Source organism: Neofelis nebulosa, chromosome 17 (genome assembly GCF_028018385.1).
Source record: "Neofelis nebulosa isolate mNeoNeb1 chromosome 17, mNeoNeb1.pri, whole genome shotgun sequence".
In the NCBI taxonomy this organism is placed as follows: Eukaryota; Metazoa; Chordata; class Mammalia; order Carnivora; family Felidae; genus Neofelis; species Neofelis nebulosa.
Window position 1 is genome coordinate 15,657,274 of NC_080798.1, and position 18,602 is coordinate 15,675,875.

Below are 18,602 nucleotides of genomic sequence, written 5' to 3' on the forward strand. Positions count from 1 at the left end.
TGTCAGGGCCAGAAGGACCCGGAGGCACCAGCCGGGCCAGGGTGGTCGGGAGTTCCAACGCTTTTCTCACAGGGGACCCCGCGCAGTAGGGTTGCGTCTCACGGGGAGTCAGGCTCCGCAGGCCTCGTGCCAGGCGAAGTTTTTCCCCGGGTCAACCGCTACCCCCATTGCCATCTTTGGTGGGGCCCATAGGAGGCAGCGGGCTTGCACCGGGGGCCAGGCAGCTCTGGTGCGTGAAGGGCAGGGCAGAGTCCGAGCCAGCAGACTGGCCCTGCTCTGGCGGCCAAGGGAGTGATGTGCTCTCTCACCCTGTTTAGGCTTATTGGATGAGTCTGACCCTTTCGTTCCCACTTTTCTTTTTTTTTAAATATATTTTTCACATTTTTATGTATTTTTGAGAGAGAGAAAGAGAGAGCGAGTGAGAGTGAGCAGGGGAGAAGCAGAGAGAGGGGGGGGGGGGACAGAGGATCCCAAGCAGGCTCCGTGCTGACAGCACAGAGCCCAATGCGGGGCTCGAACTCACGAACTGTGAGATCGTGACCTGAGCCAAAGCTGGGCGCTCAAACGACTGAACCAGCCAGCTGCCCCTCGTTCCCACTTTTCTGATTGACAAGTTGATGCCCTAAAATCCTGCAGGGGTGGGCTTGCTGGGAGTTTTGTTGGGTTTGGAGTGGAGACTTATGAATCCAGGGGTTCACGCCTATTTGATGTGTTTCGATTCTTGGCACTTCCTATCCTTACTGATGCTCAAATTGTCCCTGAAGTGTCCAGCGGGAGCCCCTTCCCCTGGCTGCACGCTTTCCACGGAGCACAGCTTTGCTTTCTGACACAAGGTAACCCAGGCTGATTGCACTTCCCCGCCCCAGGCCTGAAATCTGCCGCTTCTCCAAGGAGCCTGGTTCCTTTTTTGTGGGAAACGGTATTTAGACGAGGAGGTCCTGGGCGGACCTGACTTTAAACAGATGTCTCTCCCTCTCTCTCTCCGTTAAGCACGTGTGCTTGAATGCGTAGAAATTCAATGTGCCTTCGATGGTGACGATGAGAGCACAGGATGTCCTTGGTGTGGTTCCTCTCCCTCCTCACACCGCTTCTCCTGGGCAGGACCCCACAATAAAAGAACTTCCGACACTTATCCAGGGCTCACTGTGCCCCAAAAACCACATGAGTTCATCTCGTTTCATTGTTACAAGACCCTTGGTGCTATTGTTTGTCCTCATTTTACAGATTAGGAAACTGAGGCACAGAGAGGCTAAATGACTTGGCCAAGAATTCCTAGCTAGCATGTGGTCAACCCAGGCTGCCCGACCTTGCGTTCTTATTCTAGAGATGATGAGCCCCTGCTGCATGAACACACGAAATTGGACTTGATCTGGGGTGGGGGAGAGGGGGAACGGAGTGGGCTGGGAGGGCGCGGAGGGGGTCCAGAGTCCCACCACACTGCTCTCACACACCCTCGCTCCCTCTCTGGGGTCAATTTAAAAGCAAAATGATTTCCTATTTCCCACTTGTGGCAGCGGGGTAAGAATCACACGTGGGGGCAGGGTTTAAATGCAGGTTCCTGGGCCCCACCCCAGACTCACTGAACCAGAATCTCCAGGGTCTGGGCCCCAGGGATCCCCATGTGTTACCAGTACCCCCACAGATACTTTAACACACGGGAGATTTGTCTAAATTATGGACAGGAGGACTAAGGCTTGGGGAGACTGAGTCAGGACTGGCAGCGACTGGTCTTTTGAGGCCGAGGCCCGGCCTGGGGAGGAAACCCAGCTCTGTTCCCACCCCCCACCCCCAGAGGGGAACCGGGCCTTACGGCGTGTTGAGCACCAGTCGGTCCCACTGCCCCTTCACGTCATCGTCCTCAGGCTGTTCCGTGATGTAGAGGCCATCAAACTCCAGCTTCCGGGCCAGCTCCTTCTCCCGTTTAAAGATCACCAGGGGCACCTACATTGTGCAGGCAGGCAAAGGGGTGGGCGTCAGGCTCCCTAGGAGACCACAGCCTCAGCGGGAGCCAGGAGATCTTGCCGGAGCAGGTGTGAGACCCCACATCAGGGGAGCTTCTCCAGAGCAATCAAGGCAGTAATTGGGGAAAGGTGGGCAGACGGGTCAGGGCTGTGGTGGGAAAAAATCAGGAAAGCCCAGAAGTGGTGCCTGAATCCACGTGCCCCTGTTAGCACCCATGTTATGTCTGAGGCCCCACAGACCCCACCGGGCCCCACTAATTCACCAACTGACCAGTATGCAGGAAGTAATATTCCCAGTGAGAAGTTCTGCCTCTTGATCCAGAAATTAACATAGACACAGGACCTGCTCCTCAGCTGTGACCCACATTAGTTCCCTGAATATTAAATATCGTCCTTGCGGAGGCCCCAATCCTGTACCCAGGCCCCCCTTGTCCCAACCACCGAAGGAGATCCCCCCAGCCCCTGCCCTAGACCCTGTCAGCTAGTGGCCCAGCACCTCTCCCTGCTTCACAAGACCTTGCCCCAGAATCGTGGCCACGACCCACCTTAAGGCAGTTGTAGCCAATGATGCAAAGAAAGGCCACCAATGTATGGAGTAGGCTCAAGCAACGCAAGGCAGGCTCCATGTAGCCCGTGCTCTCCTCCAGAAAGTAGTACACCATGTTCTCGTCCTCGTCACCCTCCGCCTCCTCGCCGGCCCCCGAGCCCCAGCCAGAGCCGCCGCCAGACCCTGCACCTGACAGGTCCCCGGCTGCTGAGCCCTCCATGTCGTCCTCCCCTGGTGGAGAGTCTGAGACCTGAAGCGGGGGAGAGGTCGGTCAGGGCGGGGACCCTGGTGTCCTGACACCTGCTCTGCCCCACCCAGAACCCACTGACCAGACGAACAGCCCCCACTGCTGAGGTTAGTTGTTGGGGGTGGGGGGGGGACCTGTCGGAGACAATCTCGTTAGGGCTGTCAATCAAGATGGAGGGTGGGTCCAGAACCCTAGCTAGTAAATCAGAGTCCGCCTCCCATTTTACAGAGGAGGATATTGAAGCACAGCGAGGTTAAGCACCTTGCCTCACGTGACGCCACCAGTGAGCACTAGAGCCAGGATTCTATCCCACAGGAGCCACTCTGCAAGACTGCTTCTCTGTCCTGTTATCTAGATCCCTGGCAAGACCCCAAAGGGTCCTTTTGTCCTTTAGGAGGCCTGGTTATCTTAGCCCTTTCCTTCCATTCCTCGGGCTGCCCATTTCCTCCTTCCCGCAAATTTCTCTTTAACTTACGAGAACGCAAAAAAGCTTAACTGAGTCAGTGCGTGTTGCTGAGAGGCGAAGGTGTGTGCCCAGGGGCACAAGACTGGCACGTGGCAGAGCTGAGCATGGAACTCCAAACCGGTTCCCTGCTCTAACCACCATACGCAGTCAGGCGTCTGTCCCAGATGCGCCCAGATACCCACCCCCACTCCCATGCGGGTCCCAAGATCCAGATGTCCAGGCAGAACCCACCTCGGAACCCCCAACCCCACACCTTGTCCCTTCACTGCGGGGGCCCTGGGAACCTGGTAGGGGCAGAGTCACCCCCCTCCCCCAGCCCAGGTAAGCGTCTGATTCTCCTGACCCCTCGTGACGAGCACCTTATAAAACAGCAAGATGAAGTTGATGGCGAATGCCAAGAAGAGGGCAAGGAATCGCAGGGTGTAGAAGTTCCGGGAGAGGTAGTTCTAAGATGAGGAGAGAAAGGGAAAGAGCTCACGCTCCACCTTATTCCCTGGAGAATTCACCCCATCATCCACCCACAACCCGAAATCTGCTCTCACAACGTCCTAGTCATTGAGTGCTTACTGTATACCAAGACCTGTGCTCAGAGCTTTATACACATGAAACTTGTGTAATCTTACCACACCCCTAATGGAGTGAGCACAGCAGATATACCCATTTCACAGATGAGAACACCGGGACTCAGGGAGGCAAGATGTCTCGCTCAAGAGCACACAGCCAAGCAGCAGCAGACCTGGGGTTTGAGGCCAGGCACTCAAGCTCCAGAGTCCACACTCCCAACTTCTCTGCTATGCTGCTTCCTGTGTGAGGCCGCCCTGTCTTTACCCCAGGCAGAGGGCAGCTACTTCTCTCTCTCCCTCCCTCTTTTTCTCTCCATCGTTCTTCCTGTTCCTCGTTCTTCCCATGCATCCTCACTGGACCACCTTCCTTCCAACATGTTTCCTGCAGCCCCTCAGGTCAGGTTGGGCCTGGAGAGGAGGCAGGACAGGCAGAGCCCTGAGCCCTGTCCTCCCAAACTCCCTCTCTTCTTCCTGGCCTGGATGAGGAGATGAGTTCTGCCCCCCCACCCCGAACAGGAGTGGCTGGGACTGGTGTGGTGGTTCTGACCCGAAGGCCGAGGGCCAAGAAACAGGTCGTGGTGGGAGGAACGGAACCGTGGCCTTGGCTGGATTTAGCTCTGGATGGCAGATGGGGGTGGGAAGCCTAGGCAGGGCGCCCCAGATGAGCAAAGTGTGGAGGTTGGAATAAAGATCTTGAAAAGGGAGAGGCCGAGGAGCCAAGCCACCTGAAATGCTGTCCCGTCACCAGGTCCTGACTCTGCCTGGGGACATCTCTGCCCTCAAGCCAGCCCGGCTGCTTCTGAGAGATGAGCCTGGCACGGGTGAGGGTGGGGAGGGGAGGGGAGGTGGGGGAGGAGTGTCAGCAAACCCCTGCCGGGTCCTCACCAAGAACTTCACCCTCTGCACTTCCAGTTCTCCCCAGAATTCCAAACCCCCGCCTCCAGCCTCCTCCTTCTTTGGAGGGGGTGGAGAAGGTGCTGTCTTCTTGGGGGGCTCTGGTGGGGGTTCGGGGACTTCTTCCTTCTCCCCATTCTCAGCACTGCAGGGCAGGACACAGAGAGAGTGAGGAGGTGCCTGGGAAATTCATTCATTCATTCAGAGCCATGCACTGGGGACACAGTGATGGGTCACTGCCCTTCCACGGGGCTCAGTCCAATGGGGGTACAGACTGGTCACCAGGCAGCGGTGGCCCAGAATGGTCAGGGCCAGGATGGGGGAGGCTCGGGGTTTTGTGGGGGCCCAGAAACACCTCTTTGACTTGATGGTGGGGGATGTGTGTCAAGGCAAGCTTCCTGGAGGAGACACGCGAGCCAAAATGGAAAAGAGGAGGAAAACAGATGAACATGGGAGAAAGCGTTCCAGGCGGAGGGAACAGCCCACATGAAGACTTGGGGGGAAGACAGGAACACTCGTTTCCCCACTCCCTTTCAGAGGCCCTCCTCTGGCCCTGGCCTGGGCTGGGTGATGCTGAGGACACGGTGCGACCTCAGGAGACTCCTGATCCAGGAGGGAAGCGGTGCTAGAGGGTGGGCCCCTTGGACTCCAACGCCACTCACTCGGCTTTCTCAGGCTCCGGCTCCGGCTCCGGCTCGGGCTCTGGTTCTGGAGGCAGCTCCTCTTCCTCTCCATCCACCTGGCGGCAGGGCAAGCATCAGGGTGGAGCCCCCCCCCCCCCCCCCCCAAGTGCCTCTCAGAGCTGATCTGCCTGTTCCTGCCTGTGTCCCTTCCTGGTCATTTCCCCTAGACAATCTACCTTTTATTCTCCTCCCATCAGAAGAGGGACTGAGTCTCATTTTCCAGAGGGGAAACTGAGGCTTAGAGAAGTGGACCGCCTTGTCAAAGCACTGTGCAGAGTCAGCCTGACTCCAGGTGGAGCTCTGGCTCCCCAGGGCTTCCCATCCCCCTGACACCGCACCCCTTGGCGCTCCTGGCGGGAGGGCCTGAGGATGTGGGCTACTTAAACCCTCACAACCATCTGTCTCCGTCTGAGGGGCTTTCCCAGTGTCCCTGACCCTGTGCCGGGTTGTCCTAGTCCCTGGTCCCGGTTCCCCTCTAATTTGGCTTCTGGGTCTCTCCTCTCTCTAACTCCAGATACCTTTATCTCTCCCAGAAATACTACCTGTTTCACTGCGAGCCTTTCTCCAAGTCTCCATCTGAGTCTCCGTGTGTCTCTCTATCCCTTGTCTCTGCGTGCCTGTCTCTCAGGTTCTCTCTCCTCCCTCTGTCTCTGAGTCTCCCTCCCGGGCTCGTCCTCCCTCTCAGCCCCGATGTCTCCAAACCACCCCCGCCCCCGGGACCCCGCCGGCCTTCTCACCCCCAGCTTCCTCTTGATGATGGGGGAGCCCTCGGGCGTGGGAGGCTCCGCCGGCGTCGTGTCGCCCATGTCCCCGAGGCCGCCCGCCCCTTCGGGCCGGAAGGGGCCCCCCTCGGCCACGGCCACGGCCCCGTCGGCGCCTCCCGGGACCGCCTCGTGCGCCGCCGCCTCCTCGTCGCCCGCGCCCTCCGCCTCGTCGCCCGCGCCCTCGCCCGCGCCCTCGCCGTCCGCCTCGCCACCGGGCCCGGCTGGCTGCTCGCCGTGCACCTCGTCGCCCGTGGGGTCGGGCATGCCCGCCAGGAGCTCGGTCACCGTCACCTTCTTGGCGCCCTCCACGAGGCCGCCGCCGAAGAGCGAGCCCCAGAGCAGGCGCAGCGCGCCCGCCGCCGCCCCCGCGCCCGCGCCCGCCGCGCGCGCCACCGCCGCCCAGAGCAGCGCGCCCACCGCCGCCGCCGCCTCGCGCGCCGTGAGCCGCCGCAGCCGCCGCACGCGCCGCCGCAGGCTGCGGTAGCTGAGGCCGCGCAGCGCACGCGCAGCCGCCGCCGCCGCGCGCGCCGTCACGCCCGCCGCCGCCGGCCCCGCCGCGCCCTCGGGCCCCGCCGCGCCCTCCTCCGCGCCGTCCGCGGCCGCCTCGGCCGCGCCGTCGTCCTCGTCCTCCTCGGGCTCGCCTTCGGGCTCGGAGATCTGCGCGGCGATCTGCATCTCGAAGATGGTGTCCTCGCAGAAGCTCACGAAGAGCTCCATCTTCTCCGACTCGCCGCCCTCGTTGACCACGTCGAAGATGAACTGGCGCTTGGACTCCTTCACCTGCGCGCGGGACGGGGCGCCGCGGGGTGAGCGCGGTGGGGGAGGGGGGGGGGGCGCGCAGCGAGCATTCCCCGCAGAGGAACTCGTTTCATCCTCGCACACACTCCCAGAGGGGCTCTCAGCCGCGTTTCGCAGATGAGGAGATGGGGGCCTAGCGAGTCGCGTCCTGGGGGTGCCGCAGCTGAGAGGTGGCAGACGACTCGAATTCCCCCACAGGCTGGCTCCAGAATCAGTGGTATCCGCTCCTTCGAGAGACGGAGCGTAGTGGTTGAGGGCCAGAGTTCCGCAGCCCGCCAGCCTGTCCGGGTTCCAGTCCTGATCCTGCCACCGAGTAGCTGGGCGATTTGGACGGAACTCTCTGGGCCTCAGTTTCCCTCTCTGGAATGGGGGGGGGGGATGGGGATCATCGTAGGACCTCAGTTACGGGGTTGGGGTGAGGATTCAATGAGTTCATAGATGCCGAAGGATTAGAACAGTGCCCGGTGCCTAATAAATGTCACATAGTGCTTCGTGTTATTATATGGCTGCAGAGCACCGGAGGTCCGCGGCCGCGGGCATGGACTCTTGACCGGAAGGAGAAAGTGGGGATGGGAGGGGGTGAGCAGGCAGAAGTGGGAGTTTGGAGGAGTAACACTAAGCGAAAGAGTGTGCACGTGGGCAGCACGTGAGAGGCAGGAGGTGGGGGCGGGGGGGGGGAGGTGGGAGGAGCTCCCCACAGCTTGTACAGGAGTGGGAAGGGCCCGCGGTGAGCCGGGGCTTCCTGCAGACGCGGGGATGCGGCAGACATCGTGGGGCAAGGATGGTGCAACCACCTTTGTGCCAGATCGGAGGTGGTGGGGAGTATGCAGTCGTGTCCCAAGGGACACAGGCGACTGTGCAAAATGTCCAAGCGTCCTGTGGTTAAGGGAGGAATCGCGTGGCAGTAGGGGAGGCTGTGGGGAAGCATGCGACCACCTGGGGCTCCAGTGTGCACGTGGACGTGGGCACACAGGTCAGCCACGCAAGGGCCCGGGGCCCGAACCGGAGGGTAGTGCCATTGTGGGCAGTATCAGGGCACGTGAGGCAGGCATGAGTGTGCAGGGGGGACCGGAGAGTCAGTGCAGTAAGGCCTGGAATATGAGGACGGGGTTCAGTGGGGAACATGAGCCCAAGTGGGCTCCAGCCAGGTGTCAGACAGGAGGGGCCCAGTTTATGAGGAGGGGATGGGAGTGCGAGCCTCATGGGCTACAAGTAGGAGATGGGAAGGGGTGTGCAAGAGCATGTGGGAGGAACATGCAGGTGAGGAGCAAACGGGAAGTGTGAGTGTAAGGGATGTGCAGTGTGTGTGAGCAGGAGGGCCACCAGGGCAACAGAGACAGGGCTGGAGGCTGAGGGTGTGTGAGGACACGTGGGAATGGGGGGGGGGGGAGAGAGAGAGAGAACAGGGAATGGGAACATGCAAGCTAAGTGGGAGGTGGGCTGGAGGCCTGCCAGGGCCACACGAGTGTACTCTTGGGGCAAGTGAGTGTGTAAGCCACATTCAGACAGTTGTGGGAGGGCACATGAGAGGCTGAGATGGGGCACATGAGGCCAAGGAGTAAGCCCGGCCATCAGGGATACTCAGGGGCTCTTGTGGGTGAGCCGGAGGGTGGTCGGAGTGTGCATGAGTGATCGTGGGCACGCCAGGGCCACAGAGAGGGCAGGCGGGGGTGAATATGTGAGGGGTGGGCAACCATGCGGTGTGCCAGGACTTATCCTGGGGGCGAGCGTACGAGAGATGTGCACCCACATGTGGACTCCAAATAAACGGACATCGTGTGACAGGACCTCAGAGAGCACATGGGGTGACTGGTGAGGGGCAGACCAGCATGACAGGGCATCCCAGAGCCCCCAGGGTGAGTGTGCAAAAGAGTGGGCACGGGTAGGCCAGGGCCGAGAGAAGGCACACCGGGGGCCGGTGGCAAGGTGAGCAAAGGGCGTATAACCACGGATAACCAAAGTGTTCCGGTAGGCGACAGTGTGGGTGTGGTTGCAACAGAACTGTAAGGACAAGCCAGAACTCCTGGGGTGAGCGTGCAGGTGGCAGGCACGGCGTTCAAGCCTGGGGGGCACAGCGACGCTGCTGCATGTAGGAGGGGTGTACATCCCTGTGTGGGCTAAATCTACAAGAGGTGGGCAGGGGAGACCCGGGGACGTGCAAGGGCACAGCAGGGCCCGTGAGTGTGTACAAAAGGGTGGGCATGGGCTTGCATGAGCAGCGCAAGGGCCCTCAGGACCTGCACAGCGGATGTACAAAGCGGGCACACGCTTGTGGGGTCCCGGCGTGCGAGGAGCATGCGCCAAAGCCCGAGGAGGCAAGCATGCACGTGCGCAGGCCTGCCCACCTGAGGCATCTCCCACTGGGTGCGGTTGGTTTCCGAGATCTCGAAGTAGATACGCTCGATGCGGCGCGAGGCGCCCATGATCTCGATGCGGCCCAGGTAGGGCCGGAAGTACTCCAAGATGCTCTCCGCCAGCTCCAGGAAGTTGCGCAGGCGCGGGTCGTGGGGCACGTGCTCGGACAGGTTGGTCAGCAGCACGGCCACGTTGAAGCCGATGTCGCGGGCTGGCTCCTGGAAGCGGTTGGCGAACTCCTCACAGTTGATCATCTCGTTCTCATCCGCTTCGGAGCAGGAAAGCAGGAACTGGATTTCGGGGCCCGTGAACTGTTTCTGGCTGTCCATAGCCTGGGAGTGGGCAGGGGTGAACCGGGGGGTAGGTCAGAGGGGTGGCCTGGGGAGCCACAATGTGGACTTTTCGTAAAGACAGAAGATTCCAGAATCGCAACCAGCACCCAAGGCTGAAACCCGGCAGTTTGGCACAGACAGGGCTGAACCAGCCATTCAAATACCGAAATCGTGCATTTCCGCAAAGCTGAGCTCCCATCCACTCCTTTTTCAGAGGTGGTAAGGTGTGAATTGACGAAACTCAGCTCTTGTGTAGTAATTGGTAAAGAAACGGTGCCCCAGGCTCTCCATGTGGCATCCTGGTTTGCCCTGCTGGCCTGCTGTCTACCCTCCCCACTTGATGGCACCTGTGGGCTACACCGGAGGCTCTCTGGGACCCTGTGGCTGCAGCTAGGTCTGTCCAGTTGGGGTCAGGGAGCAGGAAAAGAATGGAGCTGCAGCATTTCCCTCCCTGGTTTCCTCCCTGTGCTGGCCGTGTGCCTCCTTCAAAAGTGAGCAGCCCTTGTAGGTAACTACTCTCTCCTCCAGGCCAGCCCCTTGAGGCTAGGGCCCGGCTAATACTCGCCACCCCCACCCCAAACCTTCCCCAAGGCCCTTTTGTGCTGTCCCCACCCCTTTCCGGCAACTACAGGATGGACGGAGGACACAGTGGGGGGCTCTGAATTTCCAATGGGAACAGTCATGTGCCCGTCACCCCAGAAGTAACAATTGGTCATGCTGACACGTTCTTCAAATTCTACATACTTAAGAACTAAAACATTGCAGGTATGATTGGAGCCTTCCGTGCAATTTTGTTCCATTCCCCTCCCCCCACCCCAGCCCCACCTTCTCCCAAAGTAACCCCTATCCTGGAGTTGATGGATCCTTCCAAACATGTGTCAATACTTCTACTATCTATATCCTGGCATTCTGTCACAAAAATACATAGTATCCAAGGGGCGTCTGGGTGGCTCAGTGGGTTAAGCGCCAACTTCCGCTCGGGTCACGATCTCACGGTTAGTGGGTTGGAGCCCCGCATCGCGCTCTGTGCGGACAGCTCAGAGCCTGGAGCCTGCTTCGGATTCTGTCTCCCCCTCTCTCTGCCCCTCCCCCACTTGTGTTCTGTTTCTGTCTCTCAAAAATAAATAAAATGTTACCAAAAATAAAAAATAAAAAAATACATAGTATCCTATGCACTTTTTTAATTTAAAAAATTGCTATTATAATCCTGTAATTTGAAACTTGCTTTTTTCACTCAACTGTATATTTTCAGGATCTATGCATGTTGATATATGGATCAAACAAATACATTTTTACTGCTGTGTGGTATTTTTTTAAAATAAATGTAACACTATATATTCTCCTGATGGTGGACATTTAGGCTGTTTCCAGATTTTTACTTTACAGACCCCACTTTCATTGAACATTCTTGTGCTTTGATCTCTTATGTCCTTTTTACAAGAAGTTCTCTGGGGCACTTTTTCAAATGTTTTGACTGCACCCACAGTAAGGATGCATTTTGCAGTGTGGCTCAAAAAAAAAGGGGGTTCATGACACAATTCTGACTTTTGCTATGCAACACTGCAGTGTTCTGTTTTATTTTTAAAGATGCTGGTCACGACTTAACTAAATGAATTTCATGCCCCACAGATGAATTGCAGCATGCAGTTTGAGAAATTCTGCTCTGGGGTATGAACAGAAGCGAAATTTTCTGGCTCTAAAAAGTGCTTTGTAGCCAAGAACTTTTGCAAAATGCTTTCTAAATGAGTAACACGCTTTGCAAATGATGAAGGGTTCTAGAAACCACAGAGCCTGGAGACATAATCACACAGGAACTCCTCACCACGTACCTTCGCCCCCCCCCCCACCTGTCTCCTCCCCTTATGATGCGGAGTGACACTGTCCCTCTTAAAACGCCCCCTCCCTGGGGGGGGGGTCTGGAATTTCATCCCCTCCATTCAGTCTTGGACTCTGCTCCTGTGATCTGTGGCTCTCTTTGTCCTCATCCATTTGAACGCTCCCCTTCTTTCAAAATACCTCTTTTCTCTGATTGTTATCAGTTTCCTATGCTGGAGGCCCCCTTTCTTCCAGACTTCTAAAGGTTGGGGGGCACCAGGCCTGGAATCTGCACCCCTTTCGTGAGATGTACACTCCCCACGGAGATATTATTGAGGCCCAGGGCTCTAAACACTATCCCACACCAATAACTGCCCAGTTTCCGTCTCAGCCCTAACTTCTCCCCAGAATCCAGACACTTACAGCTGAAGCCCTACCTGACATCTTTTTGTGGATCTCTACCCTAACCTGGAAATGGCCCAAACTGAACTCTTGATTTCAAAACCTCTCCTCCCACTGTCTTAGCCATTTCAGGAATAGCATCGCTACCCACCCAGCTGCTTAAGCTAAAAATCTTTGAGTCACCCTTCATTCCTCCTTTTTATCTCACCACCTACACCTGATTCATCAGCAAATCTGTCAGCTCTGCTTTCACAGATCTAGAGCCCACACACACTTGCCCCCTCCCTGTCCCCGCACTGGTTCTGTCCCCCATTGTCTCCCACTGGCCTCTCACGGCAACCTCTTCCCTGACCTCCCCGTTCCCCGTCAAACCACTGTCTGTCCCCACACACAGCCAGGGGAAGCGGATAAACATCTAAGGACACGCTCCTCCCTGCTCAAAGCTGTCCCTTGACTCCATCTCATCACGTTAAAAGTCTGAGTCTCCCCTGCCTTGCGTGGCTTGCTGCCTCCCACCCCTTCCCTGTTACCCAGCAACAGCCCTCTCCGGTCACGCTGGCCTCCTTGCCACCCCTCTGGTTCCCACCATGCAGCATTTACACTCACTGTCCCTTTATCTAGATGTCACAACCTCCCCCACCTCCACATGGTACATTTCAGCTCTCAGCTTCAATGCTTTTTTTCTGGAAAGGCCTCCCCCGATCACCCTGTTTACAGGGTTTACTCCACCCATGCTCTCCCACATGCCACCCCGCTCATTTCCTTCAGGCTTCAGATTATAACCTGGAATTATTTTGTTTATTTCGTTATTTTCATCTGCCCCTTCCCACTGGGCCATCTGCTCTGAGGGTGGGATCTCTGTCTGTTTTGCTTGTTGTTACACAGAGTAGATGCTCAGTACATATTTGTCAAGTGACCTTAGCATCCTGGAAACAGAGAAGAGTTTTTACCTTTTATAATTTTTGAAAATTCCAAAGTCCTTTTAAAAATCCTGAACTTGCTTATTATTATTTTTAATGTTTATTCACTTTTGAGAGAGAGAGAGAGAGAGAGAGAGAGAGACAGAACATGAGCAGGGGAGGGGCAGAGAGAGAGGGAGACACAGAATCCAAAGCAGACTCCAGGCTCTGAGCTGTCAGCACAGAACCTGACGTGGGGCTTGAACTCATGAACAGCGAGATCATGACCTGAGCTGGAGTCGGACACTTAACTGACTGAGCCACCTGGGCACCCCTATTATTATTATTTCCTTTAATTTTTTAAATATTTATTTATTTTTGAGAGAGAGGGATGGAGCATGAGCAGGGAAGGGGCAGAGAGGGAGAAAGACACAGAATCGGAGACAGGCTCCAGGCTCTGAGCTGTCAGCACAGAGCCCAATGCGGGGCTTGAACTCATAGATCGTGAGATCATGACCCGAGCTGAAGTCAGACGCTTAACCAACTGAACCACCCAGGCGCTCCACCCCTATTATTTTTTAAATGTTAATTTATTTATCGTGAGAGAGACTGAGAGAGCGCAACCAGGAAGGGGGGGGGGCAGGAAATTCCAAGCAGGTTCTGTGCGAGGTCAGGACAGAGCCCCATGTGGGGCTCGAACTCACGAAACTGTGAGATCACGACTTGAAAAGTCAAGGGCTGGACACTCAACCGACTGAGCCACCCAGGTGCCCCTAAACCACAAAGAAACTGAAAAACATGTGAAATACAGAGGTTTGTAAAGTGCTTGGGAATCACATGATGCTTTGTGTTTAGGAAACATATTTCCTAAAATCTAAATGGTCAAACTTTTAGAGATGAGAATATCGTCATTTTGCAATCTCGCAAGCACTAATGTGTCTGCGTGTCGAACATCAGGAGCTGCTGACCTCACCGAAGGAGCGATACCAGGAGAGGACGTGCCTCCTGAGAAGTGTATGGTGCCCCGCAGAGGATGTGCTGGCAAAGCAAACAAATACACCCAAACGTGAGTCTGATGGGCTTCTTGACCCAAGTCTCAGTTTACAGGAAACACAGGGGAATGAGGAACATGTTACATGACACTACAAGGTTGCTTCAGCCAGATCAAAACTGTGGGAAACTCTACAAACGGGACAGGCACTTTATAATGACAGCCAAGGGCCACGTGCGACTGCTGAGGCCTTGGATCACGGCCGGTGCAAACTGAGATGTGCCGAAAGCATAAAATACACACTAGACCTCAAAGACTCAGCATGAGAAAAGAGTTTAAAATATTGGATAACTTATTCTATTGACTACATGTTGAAATAATGTTTTGGATGTACTAGGTTAAATAAAATATATTGTAGGGGCGTCTGGGTGGCTTCAGCTCAGGTCATGGTCTCACGGTTTGTGGGTTCGAGCCCCGCGTCAGGTTCTGTGCTGATGGCTCAGAGCCTGGCGCCTGCTTCGGATTCTGTGTCCCCCTCCCTCTCTCTCTGCTCCTCCCCCACTCACACTCTGTCTCTCTCTCTCTCAAAAATAATAAACATTAAAATTTAAAAAAATATATATATATATTGTTGAAAATGACCTTATGAGTGTCTTTTTACTTTTTTAAAGCATGGGTACTCGAAAAATTTAGAATATGTATGTTGCTCACATCGCATTTCTATCAGTGGGTGCTCCTCTAAAGGACCAAGAACCTGGGTCTCCAGCAGATCAACTACAAGGCAAAGGAAAAGTGCTGGAGAGCAGTAGATAAAAGGGGGTTTAAAGAAAGATCAGCCAGGAGCAGTGGGTGGGCCTCGTTTGGATCTTGGTTCAGAAAATTTTTTAAATTGTATGTGATATTTATGAGATTGGGAAGTGTGAACATGGACTAGATATCTGATCATTTAAAAAAGAGTTGTGGATATTTTTTCTTTCTGTTTTCATTGTTTCCTTTTTGGTTTGGAGTTATAATGACATTGTGGTTTGTTATTGTAAAAGGAAAAGGAATTTTCCTTAGGAGAGAAAGGCGTTTTAAGCCCACATATTGTACAATTACATTTATATGAAGTGTCCTGAAGAGGCAAATCCATAGAGACAGGAAGTAGATTAGCAGTGGCCAGGCCCCTGGGTGGGGGAAATGGGAAGTGACCTAAAGGGTACAGGGTTTCTTGTTTGGGGTGATTAAAATGTTCTAAACTTAGATCGTAGCTATGGTTTGCACAATTCTGTGAGTATGCTAAAAAAAAAAAAAAAGCCCATTGAATTGTACATTTTAAATGGATGAACTTAGGAGACACATACAAAAATATTTCCAGACTAAAAAAAAAAAAAAAAGAAGGAAAGGAAAACCTCAAAACAGTACTGACCAAGAATAAATGAATAGCCTGAAATGTGTCTTCAGTCACCAGAGGGGGCTTTCTAAACTGTAGGAGATGCTTTGGAATCTGCCGAGTACTTATCAACGAAGACACGCTTTGCCAGCCGTGCTCCATCAACCACAAAGAACTTGGGAAACCAGAAAACGATGCTATATTTTAAAAATGCAGATCCACATGTGAACAGAAATGCAGAAATAAACATCCGGAGAGATGTAAGCTAAAGTGGATGACGGTGGCTGGCTTTGGAAAGGTGGGATGAGAACAGGGTTGGCGGTGGGGGGGTCAAAGGTGACCTCAACCACAGTGGTATGTGCTTGTCTTATCTATTTCATGAAAAATTAATAAAATATTTCAAATGATTTTCTACATGAAAAGCAAAAGTGTTCTGCATGGCCAAAGCAATGATAATAACACCACGAGCAAAGTCCAAAGACAAATGACGAGCTAGGAGAAACAGGTGCAACTCCGACCACTCACAAAGTTATAATCAGCCTGATAAGAGTTCTTAGAAATCAAGAAGAAAAACACCAACCTCCCAATAGAAAAATAAGCCAAGGACATGGTCCGTTCACCGAACAAGTGACGCAAAAGAAATAACATAAAAAGATGCTTAACTGCACCCATAACTGGAGGAATGTGAATTAAGACTGCACAGCAATATTGTTTTTCACCTATCAGATTGGCAAAAATCCAGATATTTGACGATGCGGTCTGGTGGCGAGCCTGTGGGGCAACAGGCACGCTCACATGCTGCTATTGAGAGGGAAAAATGGAGGGCAAAAGTTCTCCAAATGACAAATGCATTTACTCTTTAACCCAGAAATCTTTGGAATATTCTTAGATACAACTGCACATAAAAAATGATGTATGTACAGGGGCAATTGTAGCCAGCATTGCTAGGGGTCCAAATGGAGCCTTCCTCGGCGCACTTACTCCCATCTGCTGGTTATCTGCAGTACAAATGTACAATATCTGGGCTATAAACTGTACCTCTGTACAGTGTACAACTCGCACAACTATCCATGGCAGCCCTGACTACAGCATGAGTTGTAAAAGCAAAAGACTAGGAACAAAGCAAGTGTCTGTCAACAAAGAATAATCAAATAAACTATAATATATACCTAAAGTGGAATACTTAGCACCTGTGAAAAGAGAATGAGGTCACTCTCTGATCTCCAGAATATATTAAGTGATATGGACCAATGCCTGTAGTTCACTGGCTGTTATGCAAGAAAAGAGGAGAATAACAAAATTGGAAAAGAACAACGCAAGGATGCAAAGGAAACTAATGCTACTCACGGCAGTGGGGAGGTGGGGGGAAGTGGGCTGAGAAAGTGGGAGTGAGACGTCCCACTCCATACCTTGTTCCATTTTGCTTTTTAAGTCATGTGAACGTATTATTTATTCCAAAAAAAAACCAACGCACGTTTAAAGTTACGGATTATGGGGCACCTGGGTGGCGCAGTCGGTTAAGCGTCCGACTTCAGCCAGGTCACGATCTCGCGGTCCGTGAGTTCGAGCCCCGCGTCAGGCTCTGGGCCGATGGCTCGGAGCCTGGAGCCTGTTTCCGCTTCTGTGTCTCCCTCTCTCTCTGCCCCTCCCCCGTTCATGCTCTGTCTCTCTCTGTCCCAAAAATTAAAAAAAAAAAAAAAAAAAAAAAAAAAAACGTTGAAAAAAAAAATTAAAAAAAAAAATAAATAAAGTTACGGATTATAACTCTGTGAAACCGAGAGGATACTGAGCGGTAAGATGTGTACATCACATCAAATCCTGTTAACGTGCGAACCTCTGAACAGTCAACAGGGATCCTTACCCGGTTCGTTTTTTAAATTCACCTTATAACTCAACGTCTGTACCCATTTACCAACCTCTCCCTGTTTCCTCCGCTCCCAAGCCCTTCACGCCACTCCCTTTTCAAGCCTCTGCTTCTACGAATTCAATTCTTGTAAAAGATTCCACGCGTGAGTGATAACCACGCACTTAGCATTATGCCCTCACAGTTCATCCGTGTTGTTGCAAATGATAGGCTTTCCTTCTCTTTAAAGGCAGAAGAATACATAATAGCCACTGTATCAGTCACATGCACAGGTAATTTCCATACCTTGGCTATTGTGAACGATGCTGTAACAAACGTGGGAGCACAGAAAGCTCTTCGAGATAATGGTTTTATTGCCTTGGGATACACACCCAGTGGCGCTGCTGGATCCTATGGTGGTTCCATTTTTATTTCCTCAGGATCCTCCACACTGTCTTCCTCAGTGACTGCACCCATTTACATCCTCACCGATGGCGCCCGAGGGTTCCTTTTTCTCTATATCTTTGTCCACACTTGCTCTCTCCTGTCTTCTGGGGACTGGTTCCTCTCACGGGTGTGGCTCACTGTATGTCTGATTTGCCCTTCCCTGACGATGAGTGACATCGAGCACTTTTTCACGTACCTGTTGGCCATTTGTATGTCTTCTTTTTTTTTTGTAAGTTTTATTTTTAGTTATTTTTAAATTAAAAAATGTATTTTAGAGAGTGAGAGTGGGAGAGAGGGGCAGAGAGAGAGAGAGAGAGAGAGGGAGAGAGAGAGAGAATCTGAAGCAGGCTCTACGCGCTCAGTGCAGAGCCCAATGTAGGGCTTGATCCCACGACCCCGGGATCGTGATCTGAGCCAAAATCAAGAGTCAGAGGCTCAAACGACTGAGCCACCCAGGTGCCCCTGTATGTCTTCTGAAAAATGTCTCTTCAGGTCTTTTGCCCGTTTTAAAATTAGGTTAAAATTGGTGACTTCAGCTCAGGTCGGGATCTCATGGTTCATGAGCTCGAGCCCCTCCCTTGGGCTCACTGCTGTCAGTACAGATCCCACCTCAGATCCTCTGCCCCCTCCCTCCCCCTCCACCGCTCATGCTCGCTCATTCTCAAAACGAAAAATAAAAACATTAAATTCAGTTTCTTTGTTTTGTTCTGTTTGCTATTGAGTTGTGTAAGTTCCTTGCCTGTTCTGGATATTAACCCCTCATCATATATGTGGTTTACAAACATTTTCTCTCTTTCCATAAATTGCCCTTTCGTTTTGTTGATGGCTTCCTTTTCTGAGAAGAATCATCACACGATTACGAATGATGTGTATTTGGCTCCTGCATGGTGCTTCTTGGGGACTCTCTCCCTGGACCTGCGTCCTGAGAGTAGGGCTGGGACTTGCAGCCACGAGCTGGAACCCAGGTCACGTTCACTATTTGTTAGACTAGCTTAAGGGATGAATCTGTGCTCTGGAGACAGACTGCCCGAGTCCTAACCCCACTTTTTGTCCGTCGTGAGCTGTGTGACGCGGAGAGCACTCACTTCAGCTCCCTGTGCCTCAGTTTCCACTTCTGTAAATGAGGATAAAACAAGACCAAACTAAACAGTCCTTACCACTTAGGGTCGTTGTAAGGACCGCATGAACTAACTCATTGGTACACAGGACCCGGCCTAAAGTGA

At 53.4% G+C, this 18,602-nt stretch overlaps 1 protein-coding gene across 4 annotated transcripts in view; it reads right to left on the minus strand.

Moving 5' to 3' along the window:
* RYR1 (ryanodine receptor 1) overlaps positions 1 to 18,602 on the minus strand; it is a 117,521-nt gene that overhangs the window by 6,005 nt on the left and 92,914 nt on the right. For all 4 annotated transcript variants that reach the window (XM_058707775.1, XM_058707772.1, XM_058707773.1 and 1 more), the window contains 7 exons: positions 9,269 to 9,610; positions 6,099 to 6,905; positions 5,341 to 5,417; positions 4,670 to 4,823; positions 3,581 to 3,667; positions 2,507 to 2,758; positions 1,811 to 1,941 (listed from right to left, as the gene is read on the minus strand). In XM_058707775.1, coding sequence (XP_058563758.1) covers positions 1,811 to 1,941; positions 2,507 to 2,758; positions 3,581 to 3,667; positions 4,670 to 4,823; positions 5,341 to 5,417; positions 6,099 to 6,905; positions 9,269 to 9,610 — 1,850 coding nt within the window. The remainder of the gene's footprint in view (positions 1 to 1,810; positions 1,942 to 2,506; positions 2,759 to 3,580; positions 3,668 to 4,669; positions 4,824 to 5,340; positions 5,418 to 6,098; positions 6,906 to 9,268; positions 9,611 to 18,602) is intronic.